The 19,589-nt window shown below is 42.8% G+C and overlaps 1 protein-coding gene across 3 annotated transcripts in view; it reads left to right on the top strand.

Annotated features, from left to right (window-relative positions):
* The first annotated feature begins 16,085 nt into the window (after nt 1-16,085).
* The window catches only part of SEC11A (SEC11 homolog A, signal peptidase complex subunit), a 50,738-nt gene continuing 47,234 nt past the window's right edge, over nt 16,086-19,589 (top strand). For all 3 annotated transcript variants that reach the window (XM_082841550.1, XM_082841548.1, XM_082841549.1), the window contains exon 1: nt 16,086-16,368. Coding sequence is in view for 2 of the 3 variants with exons in the window: in XM_082841548.1 (XP_082697674.1) it covers nt 16,318-16,368 (51 nt within the window). In the remaining variant the exon portion in view is untranslated. The remainder of the gene's footprint in view (nt 16,369-19,589) is intronic.

Genomic DNA, 19,589 nt, shown 5'->3' with positions numbered 1-19,589 from the left:
GTAAAATGTGTTAGGGCTTGATTACCAAAAGTCTTGGCCGTTAGGCCAAAGTGTTTGATTTTTATCTTGGAGGCAGTCATCCAGGGAGGCATTCAAGACTTTTCAGGTGGAGGGAAGTTATTTGTTCTTATGTTTTTACCAGCAACAGGATTAGAACAAAACATTGACAATCCAGTCATCTAATGGCAATGTACAGGATGTAAAGCGGAGGAGGTTGGGGAAAATGAAACTGAAGACAGAAAAATGAATGAATCAAGAAGTTATTAACTTCTGGGGGGACACAGGCACCCATGAAAAACATGAGAACTATGTTTCTGTCAGAAAAATAGGCATAAACCCAAGCCCATGCACTTTTTAAGAACCCTTTGCTCTTGGGTTTGTTAGTCTAAGAGTGAGAGAATAAGAACCTGAACTATGGGGCCAGGATGTGTTCATTCATTCAGACATGTTTATCCATCACCTGCTACATGCAAGGCACTGGGCTGAGTGCTGAGAACAGTTTGAGGCGTGGGGTATGGTATGGCGTGGTGGCCAAGAGCATAGACTCTGAGCCCAACGGTCTGATTGCAAACCTCTGCCAGAGGTTTGGGACCTTGGCTAATTTACTGAAGTCATCTACACCCCACAGGTGTTTTACAGAGACAGTCCTATCACCACCCTCGTGATTAAGGGGATCTTACATCTGTATAAAGCACTTAGAATTCACAACATGCAGGGAGCCCTCAGCAGAGTTGTAAGGCAGAAACCAGAGTGGAGAGCAAGAGGAGGAAGCAGAGGGCATGGGCTTGATTTCAAGAACTTTTGTTAAAATAGAGGAGAGAGAAGACTAGAAGGGGAAGTGAGGCCAAGGAAGGTTTTTTTGTTTGTTTGTGTTGTTTTTTAAGATGAAAAGATATCCTAAATGCTCACAGGGAGGATGTAGTAGAGTGGGAGAGGCTAAAGACACATCACTGATGATCTGTTCCTTCCCGCTAAGGGTACCCAGATGTCGGGAGGGGAGGGCTTTCTGGCAAAGGTGAAAGGCCCGGCTTTAGCTAGGAAGCCACTTCCGCTGGCGAGCTGGAGGAGTGGCGCTGAGCGTTGCCTGGCTGCAGGTGCCTGCTCAGAAGTAACCACAGGCAAGCGAGAAGGAATGTCACCAGTGGGGGAGGGGCGAGGAGCGACGGCTGGTGGGAGGTCTGAGGAGAGAGAAGAAAAAATTGTGCCATACCATTTAAAAATGGGATGGTCAGAAACTAGAGGAAGCAGACTAGACTGCCAGGAGCTGGCAAATTTGTAAGGGTACTGATCTGCCTGGTTGGGTAACTTCCGGTGGTCCTGGGAACTCCAGGAGGAGGGAAGCATCTAAAGAAGGGGTGGTGAGTGCCAAATGTCACGGTGGTGAAGTTGGGGAGAATGGGGACGGATAGGGGACCGCTGGATTTGCCAGCTGACTGGTCATTACTGAAGTAGGGTCTGGAGGGTCACTGTAGTGTCAAAGCAGATGACACATGGCAGAGAAGAAAGGAGAGAAAAAATGGCAGGGCAGTAAAGCACATGCACTCCAAGAATACTGACTGTGAAATGAAAGGGCAAAGTAAGACATTAACCAAAGAAAGTAACTAAGTCAGTGAGGTGTATTTTTCTTTCTAAAGGTCGGGAAAGCTTTATATACATAATTATTTTATGTATGTATGTATGTATGTATTTATTTATTTATTCACTGCACTTAGTTCCCCAACCAGGGACTGAACCTGAGCCCCCTGCAGTGGAAGCATGGAGTCCTAGCCACTGGACCGTGGGGGAGTTCCCTAATTATTATTTTTTTTTAATAAGGCAAAGGCAGCAATTGTACTAGGGCTCCCCAAAGTCAGCAGGGGTATGATACAAGCATAACATGGTAATAAACAGCTCCTCTGAGCCAGATGTTTTCCATAAGATGATGTTATCATCCATTTATAGAGGAAGAAACTGAGGCTTAGAAAGTGAAGTCACTTGCCCCAAATCACACTGCTAGTATGGGGCAGAGTCAGGATGTGAACCCAGGTCTTACGGCTCTAAAGCACCAATGCTTGTCTACCCGTATACCACAGATAAGCAGAAAAGCTAACACTACTCAGGAGGAGGGACTGAGGGAAGGAAGAAAGAGTTGGGAGAGATGTGTGTACTAATGATTTGTGTTTATTTAGAATTACTCTCCTTCCCACTCACGTATGTAAATGTATGGACTGTTGAAGTTGGCATTATTGAGAAAGCCTTGCTTTACATAGGAGAAAATTCAAGCCAGAGAACTGAGGTGACCTTTCTGTAGTAAGAGGATTTGTGGGCATGGTCTAAAAAGTTACAGCTGAAGACTCAGGACAATTGCGTGGTCAATTGATTCACCCAACCCTCTACCCAAATGGTTGCTTCATTGGAGCATCAATCTCCTAGTTCAAGGGAATGGAGGTGAAAACAGTTTGCACATATTGACAAATTGTTTATTACGATTATCAACCTGAGACCTTTTGTGGTATATTCTCATCTATGAATGTTTTCTGAGAGGTGACTTCAAAATATCTGCCTAAAGAACAGATCTCATTTCTTTTTGCTAAACTCCCACGTGCAATGAACACAGAGTAAACCAAAACCAAACCACAGTCCAAAGGGAACTGTGTAGTGTTATGATCGGGTCACAGGCTCTGGCCAGGGATAGAAACAGAGCTTTGGTGAGCAAACTGGGCAACTAGGGCCTAAGGTCAGGACACAGGGGGCAGACCCTGTTGCCACACCAAAGTCCCAGCCCCAGAGGTCACAACAAAGGCCGGGGAGAAAATGCCAGGGTTCATGGGCATTTAGTAGACCAGGAAAGGACTGAAAAAGCAGATCTGAGCAGAAAAGAGGTAGCCACCTGACCCAGCTTGCAAATTAACCTCTACATGCCCACAAATGCAATTTTAAATTATCTAATAGCCATATTAAAAAGAGTGAAAAGAAATACGTGAAATTAAATTTGATGTATTTTATTTAACTCAATATATCAAAAGTATTATCACTACAACTTCTAACCAATATTGCCAATAGTTTACATTTCTTTTTTCATCCAACATCTTCCAGATCTAGGATGTATTTTATATTTGCAGCACACATCTCAGTTCAGGCTGGCCCCATTTCAAGTGCTCAGTGAACTATGTGTCAAGCAGCCCAAGCTTAAAGAAAATTGAATTATTTTGTCTAAATATTTTTCTCCTCTTTCTTTTTTTCTTTCTTTCTTTCAGAACATGTTGAATTGGGTAGGACTGAATTATGAAGAAGTGGATGAAAACTCTCATATTCTAAGAGACTCCAGTTTGAAATTTTAAATGTTTCAGGTACAGCACTCTCAGTCGATTTTCTTTCTATCCCTGAGAAATGGCTTTTTTTATTTGTTTGTTTGTTTTTAGATCCACCGTGCACAGAATCGCTTGGGAAGCTAAAAAGGCAGGGAATGTGATGCAGGTGCCTGCTACCAAATGTTCATTCCTTCTGTTCACTTGTTTGTTTATTTTTTTCCTCTTAACAACAGTTACTAAACACCAACCATGGGTCAGTTGCACCTAGGGCTAGTTTTACAGGCATATTCCCTGGCTTGTGAAACCTAAAATTTAGCAGAAAATCCAGGCAAATAAGTAAAATAAAATGTAGTAAGTGTTGTGATAGGGGAGATATGAGGGAGGGGCTGAGTGGCTACTTAGGAGAATAATTTGACCCATCTTGGAAAGATAAGAGAAGGCCTTTGCAGTGGAGGAGGGAATGAAGATTGCCTAAAGAGTGGCTAAGAAAAGGGAGAAGGGAGGGCTAAAAAATGCTCGAGGCAGAAAGAGCAGAGGTAGGGAAGGCCCAGAAGCTTTTTGTGTAACTGAAAAAAGCTTGGTGCGATTGGGGCCCCCAGGGTGCGAGGTAAGGCTGGTATCATGCATTTTTCTCTGGTCAGCCTATTTAACAGTGGGAGCTGGAAGGCAGGATGTTGACAAATCTGGAATAGGCAGGCCCAGCACAGGAAGTACTCCACCCCAAAAGTATTCCTTCACCAGTTCAGTTCAACTTTACTAGTTACAGACTCAAGTGGGTTAACTAGCTCTTCTTTATAAAAGCAAGAATTTCTCCTACAGTGATTATTCTCTTTTCAGATTATGTCAGGCCTTGATACTGTATTTCTGATTCAGAAAATTGAACATGATTGAAGTTCCATGTACCAAAGGACAAATAAAAGTACGTATAAAATTCAGGAGTGGAACTAATGAAGCAGTGTTAATCCTGCCCAGGGGAGGTCTGAGCAGGCTTCACACAGCAGATGACACTTAATAGCCATTATTTACTAAGTATCAGGTACCGTTCTAGTGGTTTACATTCTTAGCTCACTTTATCTTCATAAAAGCTTTAGATACCACAATGCCTGCTTACAGATAAAGAAATTGAGGTACAAAGAAGTAAAATAACTTGTCTAGAGTCACACAGTTTGTAGAGGGTAAAGCAGTTTGCTCCAGAACTCTTCATTAATCCCTCTGTCACATCCTGGGGCTGCAGGTGTTTGCACATGCCTGGACTGTGTGGCGAAGCATTGACAAAGAATCAGAGATCAGACTGATGAGAGAGGCAGTGGCCAAACCATGCAGAGTTTCAGCACGAGCACCTTGAAGACAGGCTCAGAATAGCCTTTAGGTTAATGTATTTTACTATTTCAGTGCATGTATAAATGATTGCTAATGATCATATCTTTGAATGTAGTTACATTAAGAGAACATTATATTCAAATCCAGATTTACACAAACCACATTTCGAATGGTGATTCATTATTGCCTCAACAGATTCCCACAGGATCCCTAAGCTATCAAGAAGAGCCAACCCCTGTCATTAGCTGTAAGATGCAAAAGCTCAAAAGGCAACTCATCATTGACAGAGGAGGTATAAGCCCCAGTTAGGGGGAGAGGCTACAGTTGCCCCCACTCTTGGCCCTTCACCCACAGGACCTCCACATTCACAACACGGCTCTTTCCTCTCTAAGAACTAAAAAACAAACAGCAAGGCCCCTTTCTCTTTTTAGCCAAAGTAGAATGGGCAAACAGGAAACTGGTGCCCTCCACCCCCCGGCCCCTTGTACACACATACCAACACGGAAAGCAGGCGCTTCTTTCTCCCAGCTGCCCTTGCAGCTGTCCAGGACTTTTTAAAGAGAGCGCTCCAAAAATCTTCCAGGGAAACTTGAGTGACTCTAGTAATCTCTCTGCACAGAAGGCACCTTTGATTTCGGGGAATGATATTTCTTCCTGACGCCCCATGTTATACAGAGCTACTGCATCTTTTATTTATTTATTTATGGCTGCATTGGGTCTTTGTTGCTACGCGTGGGCTTTCTCTAGTTACAGCGAGCGGGGGCTACTCTTCATTGCAGTGTGCAGGCTTCTCATTGCAGTGGCTTCTCCTGTTGCGGAGCACAGGCTCTAGGCACACGGGCTTCAGTAGTTGTGGCACGCAGGCTCAGTAGCTGTGGCACACGGGCTTAGTTGCTCCGTGGCCTGTGGGATCTTCCCAGACCCGGGCTCGAACCCGTGTCCCCTGCATTGGCAGGCGGATTCTTAACCACTGCGCCACCAGGGAAGTCCCAAACTAGAGCATCTTTTAAAACCATGGTCTCTGATGACCATAGCCACTGGGTTGGTGGGCAGAAAGTCTCATCTCTTGAGCCCCTGACCTGACCTTGGGGAGGCTGTGTGGAGGCTGTCCTCCCAGCAAACCCAGATAGATCCTTTTGGGAGGTGGCACCGGGGAAGAGCTAGGCTTCCAGTGTGGTCTGTGCACTGGCCTTCCCCGATATGCCTGGGCCACTTCCTTTCCTGTCAGGGTCACAAAGAGTCCTTCTCCTTCCACCCACCACTTCCTTCATTGGGAAGGTCAAGGAGAAACTGGTGAGATCACAGTTTTTTTGAATAGGGTTTTCAAAAATAGAGTCAACTTTGCTTCTGCTGTAGACACCCTTGATTTGTATAGAAGTGACTAACTGGGGCTCAGTTATATAATGACAGGCCTGAGGATTTGGACATCAGTTTGAACCCACTTCCTATTTTTCATAATTATTATCATTCATTGTCCACTTACCATTTGTCATCCATTGTGCTAACAGCTTTACTAACATGTACTATCTTGTTTAACCTTCAAATGATGAAAATGATTTTTATTCCCATTTTACACATCAAAAAACTGAGGATAAAAAGAATTAACTGACTGGCCCAAGATCACACAGCTAGTGAGTGGTTGATCTGTAATTCAAAGTCAACTGGGCCTGACACACTCTGTAAGATGCTTCCTTCAGGCAGGCCTATATATTGATATAAAGGAAAATACTAGGCATGCCATTGTGATTGATGGGGTCCAAAAGACTTATGTGTTTGGAAAGACTGGCAGTCCAGTGAGCAGAGAAAATAGCATGTTAGAGTCCCACATTCGGAAAAGTTAATTCCTTAGTCTTTACGTCTTTATCTAGTGTGGGATCACCTGTCCTAAATATCTGAATTATTTTCATAAGAGATACTGTTTCCACCCCAGCACTACAGGGAAACCTCCTTAAGCCTTTCCAGATCCACCCAGTTTATATGAATCTCTCCAGGTCCTATTCCTTCCTAACAAATTCTTTTCAGCCCAATTATTTCTTACTCAGCCTATCTTTTCTTCAAAACTGTAAGCTCCAAGGAACGAAGCCTGGTTGTTAGCCATCTCCCCATACCTAACCCCATTTCTAATCTGTGCTTATGCTTCCTCTATTACAGTGCAAAGATGGCCCAGTTGTGGCCCAGCTTCCCTCAGGAATCTCCTTTGACTAAGGCATGCCTGAAAGATTCTTTTCTTCTCTAAGTTTCAACAGCATGTATAGACTAGCAGTTATACCTTAACTAGTTTTCTTTCATAAAGATACTTTTTTTTTTTTTTTCTGCTGCAAATGATACTGAAAGCTCTTCAAGAACTAGGGCTATATCTTCTGCTTTTTACCTTGATAAATCCATTTTCAGCCTAGAGCACACACTGTGGGCCACTCTCCCTGTGGATCTGAGTGAGGATAATCCTATCCTTAGAATCATTCTTGGGTCTGGGCGTGGGTGGAAGGTTAGACTGGAAGTTTGGGATTGACATGTACACACAGTTATATTTAAAATGGATAACCAACAAGGACTTAGTATATAGCACAGGGAACTCTGCTCAATATTATGTAGCAACCTAAATGGGAAAAGAATTTGAAAAAGAATAGATACATGTATATGTATGACTGAATCACTTTGCTGTACACCTGAAACTATCACAACATTGTTAATCAACTATACTCCAATATAAAATTAACAGTTAAAAAAAAGAAGAATTATTCTTGATCCATCTGTCTCTGGAATGTCTGGGCCTCCTCGGCTTTAAGACCTCCCTTCATTCATTTGACAACTTTTTTTATGTGTTCGTTTCACGTAAGTTTTCGGGAGTAAAAAGATAAGTAATAAGGCTCTTGCCCCCAGGAAACTCAGAGTCTGGTGAGAGCAATAGATACACGATACACAATACACAAATGATGGTAAGTATGCAGGTAGGAGAAGTGCAGTGAAGGCTTCCCAGAGAAGGTGATGCATGAGCTGAATTCGAAAGACAAGGAAGAATAAAAAGCACTGGGGTGAGATGGAGGTCTTTTCAGGCACAGGAAGCAACTTACACAAAAGTGAGAGTATGCAGCGTTCAGGGAACTACACGCTCTTAAATGCGAGAGGAATGAGACCAGTCAGAGAGGTAGGCAGGGGCCAGATCACAAAGTGCCTTTTGGAGCATGCTAAGGAATTTGACCTTATCCGACAAGTCAGGAGGATCGACTGCAAGATTTTATGTAAGGAGGTAACATCATCAAATTAATGGTTTGGATAAATCACTCTGGCTGCAGTATAGAGAGTAGACTGGAGTGAGGCAATACATGGAGCAAGACTGCAGCTGGAAGACCGATTAGGAGTTCAATGCAATAATCAGGATAAGTGACAGTAGCATGAACCAAACTAGTGACAGTGGGAATAGAGAAAGTGGTCGGATAAGAGAGATATTAAGAAAGTAGAATAATAAGAGTTGGTAACTAATTGGATTTGGGAGTTGAGGGAGAGGGAAGAATCAAGAATCACAATCCAATTTCTTTTTTTTTTTTAAATGAAAACTGTGATCTTTTTTATTTTTTAAAAAATATTTATTTATTTGGCTGCGCCACGTCTTACTTGAGGCACCCAGGATCTTCGTTACCGGGTGAGGGAGCTTCATTGGCATGCGGGATCTTTTAGTTGTGGCATGTGGGATCTTTAGCTGCGGCATGCAAACTCTTAGGTGAGGCATGTGAGATCTAGTTCCCTGACCAGGGATCGAACACAGGCCCCCTGCATTGGGAGCGCAGAGTCTTGGCCACTGGACCACCACTGTCTGATTTCTTGTTTCTGTGATTGGGTGGTGCCTCTGTGGAGATTTGGAACGTAAAAGGAAGAAACTTATCCCACAAGTCAGGAGGATCTACTGAAAGATTTTTATGGAGAATAGCTGTTTTATGGAGAATAGTGAGGATGGAGACATTTGGACATAGTGAATTTGAGGTGTCTGCTGGACATCCAAGTGGAGCTGTCTAGAGGTAGTTGATATAATGGCCTGACCTCCAGGAGGAGATCAGAGCTGTAGATATTGGAGAGTTGAATGCATAGAGAAGATAGTTGAAGTCATGAGAACAGATAAGATCACTCAGAGGCAGTGTAGGGTGAGAAGATGGTGCGGGATTTCACCATTTAAGGAGCGAGCTATGGGACTTCCCTGGCGGTCCAGTGGTTAAGACTCCACGCTCCCAATGCAGGGGGCACGGATTCAATCCCTGGTCAGGGAACTAAGATCCCGCACGCTGCATGGTACAGCCAAAAAAAAAGGAGTGAGCGAAAGAGTCCATGATGGAGGCTGAGAATGACAAGCCAGAGAGATAGGAGGCAAGTTGGAAAAGGGGACCTAATGGACCTCGAGGTTTCAATCAGTTATTTTATGACTTTTAGCCGCAGGATGGGGCCAAGAATGAGCTCTCAGTGAATTGAAGAAAGATGTAAATGATGGTTAAATGGATATGTATATTTGTTGAAATTAATCAAGCTGTATGCATATTATTTATGCATTTTATTGTATGTAAATTGTACCTCAATAAAGCACTCAGCATAAACATTTTGAAAGAAAATTTGAATGTGATCAAATATGCTGGGAGAAGAGCATACTGAGGGAAAGAAATTAAGGGAGAGAAAGGATGATTAAGGGGAAAAGGTCCTGAGGAGGTGGAAGAGAGAAGCTTTGAGCAGGTGGAAGGATTAGCTTTAGACAAGGGATTAGCTTTAGAAAGAGGCCTTCCTCTTTCACTGATAAGAGGAAGAAATGAGGAAGAAGGAATGTTTATGGAAGTGGATAAGTTGGATAGGAAGTAAGGTAGTAAGTTGAGTCTCTCTTTAATACTTTCTTTTCCCATGAAACTGGACTCCAAATGTGGTGGTTTTAGAAATATGCCTACAAATTCTTTGATACTCCTCCCTTCAAAAGGTGGAACTTAATCTCCTCCTTCTCAGTCTGTACCAGACTCATTTCTCATGAATAGACTATGAAAGAAATGATGATATGTCATTTCAGAAATTAGGCTATAAAAAAAGACTGCAACTTTTGTCTTGATGGGGTAACCAACCATCCTGATTTACCTGGAACTGAGGGATTTTCTGGGATGCAGAAATTTCAGTGCAAAAACCCAGACAGTTATGGGAAAATCAGGATGAGTTGGTTATCCTAGGCTTGATCCTGTTCTTTTCTCTCTTGGACCATTCACTCTGATAGAAGTTAGCTGCCATGTTATAAGCTGCCAAAAGAGAGGTCCACATAAAACTGAGGGAGACCTATGAGCAACAGCCAAGTAGGAACTGAGGCTTCAGTCCAACAGCCCAGGAATAACCAAGACCTACCAACAACTACATGAGTGAGCTTGGAAGCAGATCCTCCCTCAGTTAAGCCTTCAGATGAGACTGCAGCCCCTCTGCACAGCTTGACTATAACTTTATGAGAGACCTTGAACCTTAACCACCAGGGAGCTCCAAATTTCTGACGCACAAAAACTGTGAGATAATGTTTCTTCTTTTAAGTCGCTATGTTTTGGGGTAATTTCTTATACAGAAATAGATAACTAATCATCAGATCAATGAAAATGAGGGGAAAGTGGTGTGATAGGTTTCCAGGACCCAGCATGGTTGGACGACTTCTCCAGCAGCCCTAGACAACTCCAGACCATGTGTTTGCCTACTTCATGGGCCACTGATATTATGCAATGTCCAACAGTATCTTTTTTTTCAACAGTATCTTTTGATAAAGGGATTTTTCCAAAATCTTATTTAGCTTTCTTACTGAGCTATTAATCATTAACACTATGACTGACTTTAAAAGCTTTTTGGCCGGAATGTGACCTGTCACTGTTTTGGCTACAAAAAGTGTAACTTTAAAGGATAGCTATATATATATATATATATATATATATATATATATATAAAATTTTTTATTTATTTATTTATTTTTGCGGTATGCGGGCCTCTCACTATTGTGGCCTCTCCCGTTGAGGAGCACAGGCTCCGGACGTGCAGGCTCAGCGGCCATGGCTCACAGGCCCAGCCGCTCCGCGGCATGTGGGATCTTCCTGGACAGGGGCACGAACCCGTGTCCCCTGCATCGGCAGGTGGACTCTCAACCACTGCGCCACCAGGGAAGCCCGATAGCTTTATATTTTTGATCCCTTCTCTTATCTTTGGGAAGAACTCTTATCAAAGTTACATTAGGAAGCATTATTTTGTGGGTTTTTCTTCCTCTAGAAAAAAATATTTTTGATTTATCGGATTGGCCACTGTGCTTTTTAAAAAATGGCACTAAAACTTCATTGACTTTATGACACTATTTGACCAAGTTTCATAATCTATATAATGAAACATATGTAGTGTACTAGGAACCAGGGGCAAGTAGACTACCAGTTTATTTATTTATTTAAAAAAAATTTTTGTTGACATATAGTTGATTTACAATGCTGTGTTAGTTTCAGGTGTACAGCAAGGTGAATCAGTTATACATATACATATATCTACTCTTATTTATTTATTAATTTATATTTATTTTTATTAATATTTATTAATTTATTATTATTTATTAAATTTTTTAATGTATACATTTTAAAATATTTATTTATTTATTTATGCTGCATTGAGTCTTAGTTGTGGCATGCAGGATCTTGGTTGCAGCATGCAGACTCTTAGTTGTGGCATGCATGCAGGATCTAGTTCCCCTACCAGGGATCGAACCTGGGCCCCCTCCACTGGGAGCATGGAGTCTTACCCACTAGACCACCAAGGAAGTCCCTCTACTCTTTTTTAGATTCTTTTCCTGTTTAGGTCATTACAGAATGGTTTTTTTTTTGGCTGCGTTGGGTCTTCGTTGCTGCACACAGGCTTTCTTTAGTTGCGGCAAATGGGGGCTATACTTCATTTCGGTGCATGGGCTTCTCATTGTGGTGGCTTCTCTTGTGGAGCACCAGCTCTAGGTGCACAGGCTTCAGTAGTTGTGGCACGAGGGCTCAGTAGTTGTGGCTCAGTGGCTCTAGAGCGCAGGCTCAGCAGTTGCGGCGCATAGGTTTAATTGCTCTGCGCGTGTGGGATCTTTCCGGACCAGGGATCAAACCTGCATACCCTGCATTGGCAGGTGGATTCTTAACCACTGCACCACCAGGGAAGTCCCATAATTAGCACTTTTCTTTTTCAGCTGTTCATCATAATTCATTACACTTGTGGATTACCCAGCCCCTGCACAGTCAGATTCATCCAGTATATGTATTTACACTGTATTCCTGGGCAATGTTTCAGTTACAACTTTTTTCTGAGTTTGAAAGTATTCAGCGTCCTGATTTAACTTTCAACTAACTGATTTGAATTAATGATCCACTTTTGTGAATTGAAAATAAAATGTAACACAATGAAATTTAACACATAAACAATAACACATATTATGAAAAAATACATTAGTTTAGATTAACTGCATCATATCAACTGAACATTATTAGCTGAGACAAACTATAGAGCAACCTAAACTTTAAGAGTGAAACGACTATTGAGATGTTACATGATTTGAGAAAATCATGATTAATCTGACATTTAAAATTTATGAAGTAGATGTGAATAAAAGCTTCTCATCCCACTAAAATATCCTGTAGATAACTTGATAGATCACTGGTTCAGGGACTTCATGTTGGAAAAGTGCTGGTAGATTGGGAGAAAATTGCAGTTACATGACTAGAGGACTCATTGAAGGGAAAAAGAGAAAGGAGAGCAAAAACTAAAAGGAAATGTACAGTGTGATCCCATTTATGTTAAAAAGTGAGCGTAAATTTTAAGTACATAGGAAAAAAGCACTAGAAGGAAAAAGTGTGTAGTGGTGATCAGTCTAGAGAGGGGAGAGGCTAGGAGAGCAAAGGGAACCATCACATTATACTCTATATATGCTTATCTTTTTTTTTTTTTTAAGGAACATTTATTTATTGGCTGCGTTGGGTCCTCATTGCTGCACGGGCTTTCTTTAGTTGCGGTGAGTGGGGGCTACTCTTCGTTGCAGTGCATGGGCTTCTCATTGTGGTGGCTTCTCGTTGCAGGGCACGGGCTCTAGGCGTGTGGGCTTTAGTAGTTGTGGCACGCAGGCTCAGTAGTTGTGGCTCACCCACTCTAGAACTTAGGCTCAGTAGTTGCGGTGCACAGGCTTAGCTGCTCCGTGGCCTGTGGGATCTTCCTGGACCAGGGCTTGAACCCGTGTCCCATGCACTGGCAAGTGGATTCTTAACCACTGCGCCACCAGGGAAGCCCGTCTTACCTGTTTTTAAGTGTAGAGTTTAGCAGTGTTAAGTGCATTCACATTGCTGTGCAGCCAATCTCCAGAACTTTTCTATCTTGAAAAAATGAAACTCTGTATCCCTTAAATAGTAACTCCCCATCTCATCTCCCTAACCCCTTAACCACTGTTTTTCTTTCTGTCTCCATGAATCTGACTACCCTGGGTACCTCATATAAGTGGAATCAGACATTATTTGTTCCTTTGTATCTGGCTTATTTCAATTAGCATAACATCGTCAAGGTTCATCCATGTGGTAGCATATGTCAGGACTTCATTCCTTTTTAAGGCTGAATAATATTCCATAGGATGTTTATACCACACTTGTTTATTCATTCATCCATTGAGGGACACTTGGGTTGCTTCCACATTTTGGGTATTGTGAATAATGCTACTATGAACATGGGTGTACAAAAACCTCTTCAAGACGCTGCTGTCAATTCTTTTGGGTATATACCCAGCAGTGGAGTGGCTAGGTTGCCTGTCATGTTTTAATCTTTTATGGTGAGAATGTACTCATGTATTTATATGAGTATGGAGAAAAGAGTCAGGTACTGTTAAGAAAGCTGGGGGTAGAAGGGTGGAAAAGGTCCCTGCCCTCACAGAGTTTATGTGTATTTTCCTCCACAGGCCTTCCTAATTTGGAGAAATCAGGAATTCATATTTCAACTCAGTAAGTGTGGGTTACCTATGGGCAACAGTTAGGGATACCTCACCCCCCCCAACACACACATGTATTTTAAATTCAGCAAATATTTGTTGGGTGCCCAATACTTGTCAGGTTGTACATTTGCCACTGGGAATTTAACAACAAACAAGAAATCAATGGTTCTTTTTCTTTTTTTGTTACAGCTTTATTGTGATATAATTCACATCCCATACAGCTCACCAATTTAAAGTGCCAATTCAGTGTTTTTTTTGTATATTCATAGGGTTGTACAGTTATCACCACAATCAATTTTAGAACATTTTCAACACCTCACAGAAAAAGAAACCCTATACCCATTAATATCACTTCCCATTTCTCCCAACGCTCCCAGCCCTAGGCAACCACTGCTTTCTGTCTTTATGGATTTGCCTATTCTGGACATCTTACATAAATGGCATCATATAATTCATGGTCTTTTGTGACTAGCTTCTCTCATTAAGAAGAAATGTTTTAAGAACCTAATGTTTTAAAGGTTCATCTGTGTTGTAGTATTTCTTTTTGTTGCTAAATAATATTCCATTGTATGGATATACCATATTTTGTTCATCCCTTCATCAGTTGATGAATATTTGGGTTACTTGCGCTTTTTGGTTATTATGAATTATGCTCTCATGAACATTCATGTGCAAGTTTTTGTGTGGACATATGTTTTTCGTCCTCTTAGATATATACCTTGGAGTGGAATTGCTGGTTAATATGGTCAAGATAGTAACTACAGTAATATAGTTAATATGTTTAACCTTTTGAGGAACTGCTCTATTTTCTAAAGTGGCTGCACCATTTTACATACCCACCACCAGTGTTCCATCCTCCCCCAAACTCATAATAAAAACTGTCTTTTTTATTATAACCATCCTCAAATATACTTACCTTTTTATTGTGAAATAATTTTCAATTTAAAGAATTGCAAGGATAGGGCTTCCCTGGTGGCGCAGTGGTTGACAGTCCACCTACCGATGCAGGGGACATGGGTTCGTGCCTCGGTCTGGGAAGATCCCACATGCCGCAGAGCGGCTGGGCCCGTGAGCCATGGCCGCTGAGCCTGCGCGTCCGGAGCCTGTGCTCTGCAACAGGAGAGGCCACAACAGTGAGAGGCCCACGTACCGCAAAAAAAAAAAAAAAAAAAAAAGAATTGCAAGGATAGTACAAAGAGTTCCAGTGATATTTTCTCACTCAGCTTCCCCTGGTGTGAGATAATCAATATTTTGAAAAAGATAGAAATAATAGCCAGAGACCAGTTCTGGTTTTCTTGTCCTAGGTGTGTGTTAGGTGTGTTACAATTTTTGTATTACTTTAACCATGGTGAAAGTGATAAGCATTCACTAGAAACTGTACTTCTTTTCCCAGTATGATACTCTCTTCTGATGGTGGGCAGCAGCAGCAAGCCACAGCTCCCAGTCAGCCACATGAGCACAGATGGCAAACAACCAGTATACTTACAACCTTTTGTAGCCACACCACCATTGTCTTTCACTTTCAGTACAGTAGTCAATAAATTACATGAGATATTCAACACTTTATTATAAAATACACTTGTGTAGGACTTCCCCGGTGGTCCAGTGGTTAAGACTCCACACTTCCACTGCAGGGGGCACGGGTTCGGTTCCTGGTCCGGCAAGTTCCACATGCTCAGCAGTGCGGCAAAAAAATTAAAACAAAAAACGGTTTGCGTCAGATGATTTTGCCCAACCGTAGGCTAGTGTGTGCTCTACTTGCTTAAGGTAGGCTAGGCCAAACTACGATGTTCAGTAGATTAGGCGTATTGAATGCATTTTTGACTTATGGTATTTTCAATTTACCATGGGTTTATTGGGAGGTAAGTCAAGGAAGAGCTGTATAGAGACAGAAGTCAGCGATAACAGGATCACATTATGGTGCCCGAGGTAACAAAACCAGGAGGTTTTCTTCTAGTAGACAATCAGATCCTGTTAGCAAGGTCAATTTCGGGGAGGAAGGGACTACCTCACAAGCCGCCCTACTGGTGGTCTCATCACACGGTTATATGGTTTGGTAGTTTTCTAATCCTACCGGGTTGTTTTCTCTCCAGCCACGAGTTTGTTAAACGCCTGAAAGTGTCAGGCAGTGCTTTGAAAGTCACATCCTCCGCCCTTACCCAACAGCACTTATTTAAACAACTCACCCGTCAGTTTCCCGTAGCGCAGGAGACCGGCCGCAACAGAGGAAGCAAGGCCTGTCGGAACATCCAGGGCCACACCCAGACCCACGACCGGGGCCGCTCAGGGGCCCCGCGCCGGCCGCTCAGGGGCCTTTTCTGCCCGCAGACTCCAGAAACACGTTTCCCTATTGGCCAGGCGTGCACCAGGGCCCGCCTTCTGGAAGTTGCAGGGCGGCCTCCTATCTAACCCCTAGTGGCGGCCTCCGTGTGGGGCCACGGGGCTGAGAGCGGGAAGTGGGCTTCATTCTCTTCTCAGCAGACGAGGTTAGGGGTACGAGAGCCCTCCTACAGCGAGGTCAGGCGAGGAGGCTGCATTAGGACGGTCGCGAGACCCTTTGTCTGCTCGCCCCGGCGAAGGGGCGGAGCCGCGCCGGTTCCGCCCCGGTTCCGCCCCGGAAGCGGAAGTGCGGGCAGCCTGAGGTTCTGTCCAGTGAGATCTTGGACCGTGCGCCAGCCGTTCCTCCTGCCGGTCACATCTCGCCGTCTCTTCTGCCCGTGTCCCCTCGCCGGCCCCGCCATGCTGTCTCTAGATTTTTTGGACGATGTGCGGCGGATGAACAAGCGGCAGGTGAGGTTGGCCGCCCACTGTTCCCTCTGTCCCTTCGACGCTGCCACTGCGGTGCCCCGCGGACCTCTGGGCCCCAGTGTGAGGGCCGGAGCGGGTCTGACGCCTGGATTATTCCATCTCTTTGTGGGGTCTGTGTCCAGAGGTAGCTTTATCCGCCCCATATTTTTAGCCGCTGGCTGATACGGGGCCTTCTAGGGGCGGAGCGGGAAGCCTGGTCTTCACGTTCCATTGCCCTCTGTGTGGCAGGGAAGCAAGTGGAAACCGTAGGGCTCTTTATAAGTGGGAGTTGGGGTTGCTTATTGTTTTAGGCTTAGTAAGGCGGCAAACTCGTGATTTCTCCAGTCGCAGCGACTTCCGATGGATTCCAGTAGCTAGGTTTAGCAGTTCACCGCTACTCTGGGATGCTCGGGAAGGCGGTTGTAAGGCCCCACAAAAGCCGTTTGGCTACTTTGAGCCCGTTACAACCCTTCTAGTACAGCTCGGTCTCAGCGGGCTGTCCTGACTTCCTTGAACCACCTCCGAGTTCAGAGTTGAAACGTTTACTCCCCTTGTCCTTGAGTCCGCTTAGCATTAAGGTATACCTCAGGATCCTCGGGTATACCTCCCAGTATTAGTGGTACCGGGATCCTGAAACTTCCATCTCCTGATTTTGTCCTTAAATCTTACTCCGTCTTGAACTTACAGATCATATTCCAAATGGTACTGGGAATACTGTTGTAATTATTTAGTCATTGGAAAAAGCTGCTCCTTTTTGTCTTCTACACCAAGTGTGTCTGTGGAGCCCACTTTTGCTTGCCTCGGACCTTTTTACAGTGTTTTGCTGTTAAGAATTGTCTTGATGTCACTATTAAAGGTTTTTCTCTTGGACTTCTATTATGCACTATTTATATTTACCATTTAGGGAAGAAGATATACAACTTCCCCTTACTCCCCTTCAGACCTCTTCTTAGACATGTTTGCTAATTCCTTCAGTCATAATTGATCATTTTTTCCCCAAAGTGCACAAAACGTTTCAGATTCTCACTTGTATAGTGTTTTTTTTTCATCCATATCTGAATTTCTAGGTGCAGAGACATTGCTTTGAAGAAACTCTTCTTTTGGGCCTACTGTTTATTGTACCCTGTGCTAGGTACAATGAGAGAAATGCGAAGATAGATAAGACAGATTCTGCCTTCAAGGAGCATAAATATGTAGATAATGACTAAGGCAAAACAGTAGCTATTTTGAGCTCTTGCTATGTGTGAAATGCCTTATATACCTGTGAGGTAGATAATGTTATTCCCATTATACAAGTGGAGAAAATGAGCAACCTCCCAGAGATTGTTAAGAGGGGATGTGAAGGATTGGATAGCATGGGGATGGGATGAGGGAAAGTTAGAAATGAGGTTTTACCTGCACATAATATCTGGGGGAAAAAATTGATACTGACTGTAGGTACCAAGAGCTAATTAGATGAAAAGAGGGAAACTAGAAATTTCATCAAATGTCTGATTAATTTGAGTTGTAATTTTTTTTTCCTGTCAGGTTCATAGAGGAATACTTTAGTACAGTAAACTCCATCCAGGGGAATTCCCTGGTGGTCCAGTGGTTAGGATTCCGCACTTCCACTGGGTGGGGTCTGGGTTTGATCCCTGGTCTGGGAACTGAGATCCCACAAGCTGTGTGGCGTGGCCAAAAACAAACAAACAAACAATTATATACACCCATTACAATCAAGATACAGAACATTTCTGTCACCCACAAGATCCCTTTGTAGTTCATTTCTTTAGCACTTGGCAACCACTGATTTGCTTTTTTGTCAATATAGACGGGTTTGCTTTTTTTTAAAAAAATATTTTATTTATTTAGCTAGCTGCACTGGGTCTTAGTTGCTGCACATGGGATCTTCATTGCGGCATGTGGGATCTTTAGTTGCGGCATGAGGGATCTTTAGTTGTGGCATGTGGGATCTAGTTCCCCGACTAGGAACCGAACCCGGGCCCTCTGCATTGGGAGCGTGGAGTCTTAGCCACTGGACCACTAGGGAAGTCCCTGGTTTGCATTTGATAGAAATGGAATCACAGAGTATGTATTCTTTTGAGCTGTAAGTTTTAATTGATTTTTAAGACCTTACTCAAGACTTTTGTTTACGGTATGTAATTTTTATTTTTGTCTCCTTCACAGTTTTCAAAATTAAAGTGTTTCACTACTTTCATGGCATCCAATACACTGTTGCAAGATTAATGTCTTCTCTCCTGCCCTCCAACCTTCAGTAGATCCCATTGCCTTGTAGGTTAAGTCCAAACCCCTTAGAATGGCATTTGAAGTAAGTCCCAGTCATTTTACAGTCTGCCGTTTCTCACTGTTTCAGTCTTGTCCCAGTTTACTCTTCCTGCCTGTTTCATTTCACTGTGTATATGAACATTGTTCTATTCAAACTTTGTGTACTTAACTGTCTTCAGAACTCCCCTTTTACTATTTGAGTCTTTGTGGACCGCCCTAGACTATTAGGTGATCTCTAAAGGCCTTTTAGCTGTTATGTACTAGTCTATTTGTCTTCTCCCCTTTGCAGTGTGGCTCTTTTACTGTAGTGTCAGAGCACAGTGTTCCTGAGGCTTTTCTTAATCCATGAAACCCTGATTTGTAGTTTGCCTGTTTCTGTGGTGAATACTTCCAACATGGTTGATTTCAAGCTGCTAACATGACATCACTGAATGTGGAATTAGGAAGAAATGTGGTAGCATGCAACTGTAATTTCCACCTTACAGGTAAAATTTAAAAAATAATCTCAAGAACACAGATAATAGTAAAATGTAGTAAAATAGTTAGAAACTGATTTAGAGTATTTATTGACTTTGTTTTTTAAGTAATTTAATTGTACTAATTTTTAATAACACTGTGTTTAACAACCAGCTTGCAAGATTCCTGAAAATTTAGCAGGTTGGCTCCAGCACACCTCTGGTTGTAGGTTAGTTTCTTGATGCCCATTGAGGTAACCTTTGTGTGCAGAAAAGCCTGTTTAGAATTCTTATATTTAAAAACATAATATTCGATTTGTAAAACCTAAAATTTTAAAACAAAGTTCTTAAACCTTTCAGAATCAGTTTTCAAATCTTATCCTATTTAAAATCTAGCAGTTGGTGGGATCTTAGTTCCCTAACCAGGAATTGGACCCGGGCTCTCGGCAGTGAAAGCGCCAAGTCCTAACCACTGGACCGCCAGATTGGACCGCCAGGGAATTC

Source organism: Leucopleurus acutus, assembly GCF_964270905.1.
Source record: "Leucopleurus acutus genome assembly, chromosome: 1".
Taxonomy (NCBI): domain Eukaryota; kingdom Metazoa; phylum Chordata; class Mammalia; order Artiodactyla; family Delphinidae; genus Leucopleurus; species Leucopleurus acutus.
The sequence above is the reverse complement of the archived record's forward strand: the minus strand, read 5'-3'. Positions and strand labels throughout refer to the sequence as shown.